Source organism: Myotis davidii, unplaced genomic scaffold (genome assembly GCF_000327345.1).
Source record: "Myotis davidii unplaced genomic scaffold, ASM32734v1 scaffold328, whole genome shotgun sequence".
Classification (NCBI taxonomy): domain Eukaryota; kingdom Metazoa; phylum Chordata; class Mammalia; order Chiroptera; family Vespertilionidae; genus Myotis; species Myotis davidii.
The window spans coordinates 2,662,643-2,663,259 of NW_006300373.1; the positions used below are offsets into that span (position 1 = coordinate 2,662,643).

Sequence of the window (617 nt, forward strand, 5' to 3'; positions counted from 1 at the left end):
CTGTGCTTGGAGTCGGAACTGGGTCCCAGGCCCAGGTCGTTGTCCCCGCGCGCCGCCCCCGCCAGGACTAGCTCAGGCCCCGCGGCCGCGCCGTCCACGTTCTCCAAATCGATCTCCTCCTCGTCCTCGTCGTCCGCCAGGCCCTCGCCCCCCGGGTCCTCCTCCTCCCCGCCGAGCTCCTCCTCCTCCTCCAGCTCGCGCTTGCCCTCCTCCTCGTCCTCCTCCTCGTCCTCCTCGCGCTCGCTCCCATACGCATTGCCCTCCTCGTCGGTGCGGCTGCGGGGCGCCCAGGTCATCTTGTTCTCCTTCTTGAGGCGCCGGCGCGCGTTGGCGAACCAGGTGGACACCTGGGTGAGGGTCATCTTGTTGATGATGGCCAGCATGATCTTCTCGCCCTTGGTGGGGTAGGGGTTCTTGCGGTGCTCGTTGAGCCAGGCCTTGAGCGTGCTCGTGCTCTCGCGGGTGGCGTTCTTCGGACGGGACGGGTCCCCGAACTGGTACTGGCCATAGGGGTAGAAGGCGGCGTGCGGGTGCGGAAACGCGGCGGCGGCGGCCGGGTGCTGCACCCCGGGGCTGTCTTTCAGCTCATACTGTGCGCCCTGAACGCACATGGAGAG

General features: G+C 68.4%; 1 protein-coding gene across 1 annotated transcript; it reads right to left on the reverse strand.

Moving 5' to 3' along the window:
* Positions 1-2: 2 nt before the first annotated feature.
* On the reverse strand, positions 3-611 carry IRX3 (iroquois homeobox 3; the record flags this gene model as incomplete). Its single annotated transcript, XM_015572644.1, has 1 exon — positions 3-611. A coding segment is annotated over exon 1 (609 nt), but the record flags the coding sequence as incomplete, so codon positions are not given.
* Positions 612-617: the final 6 nt, after the last annotated feature.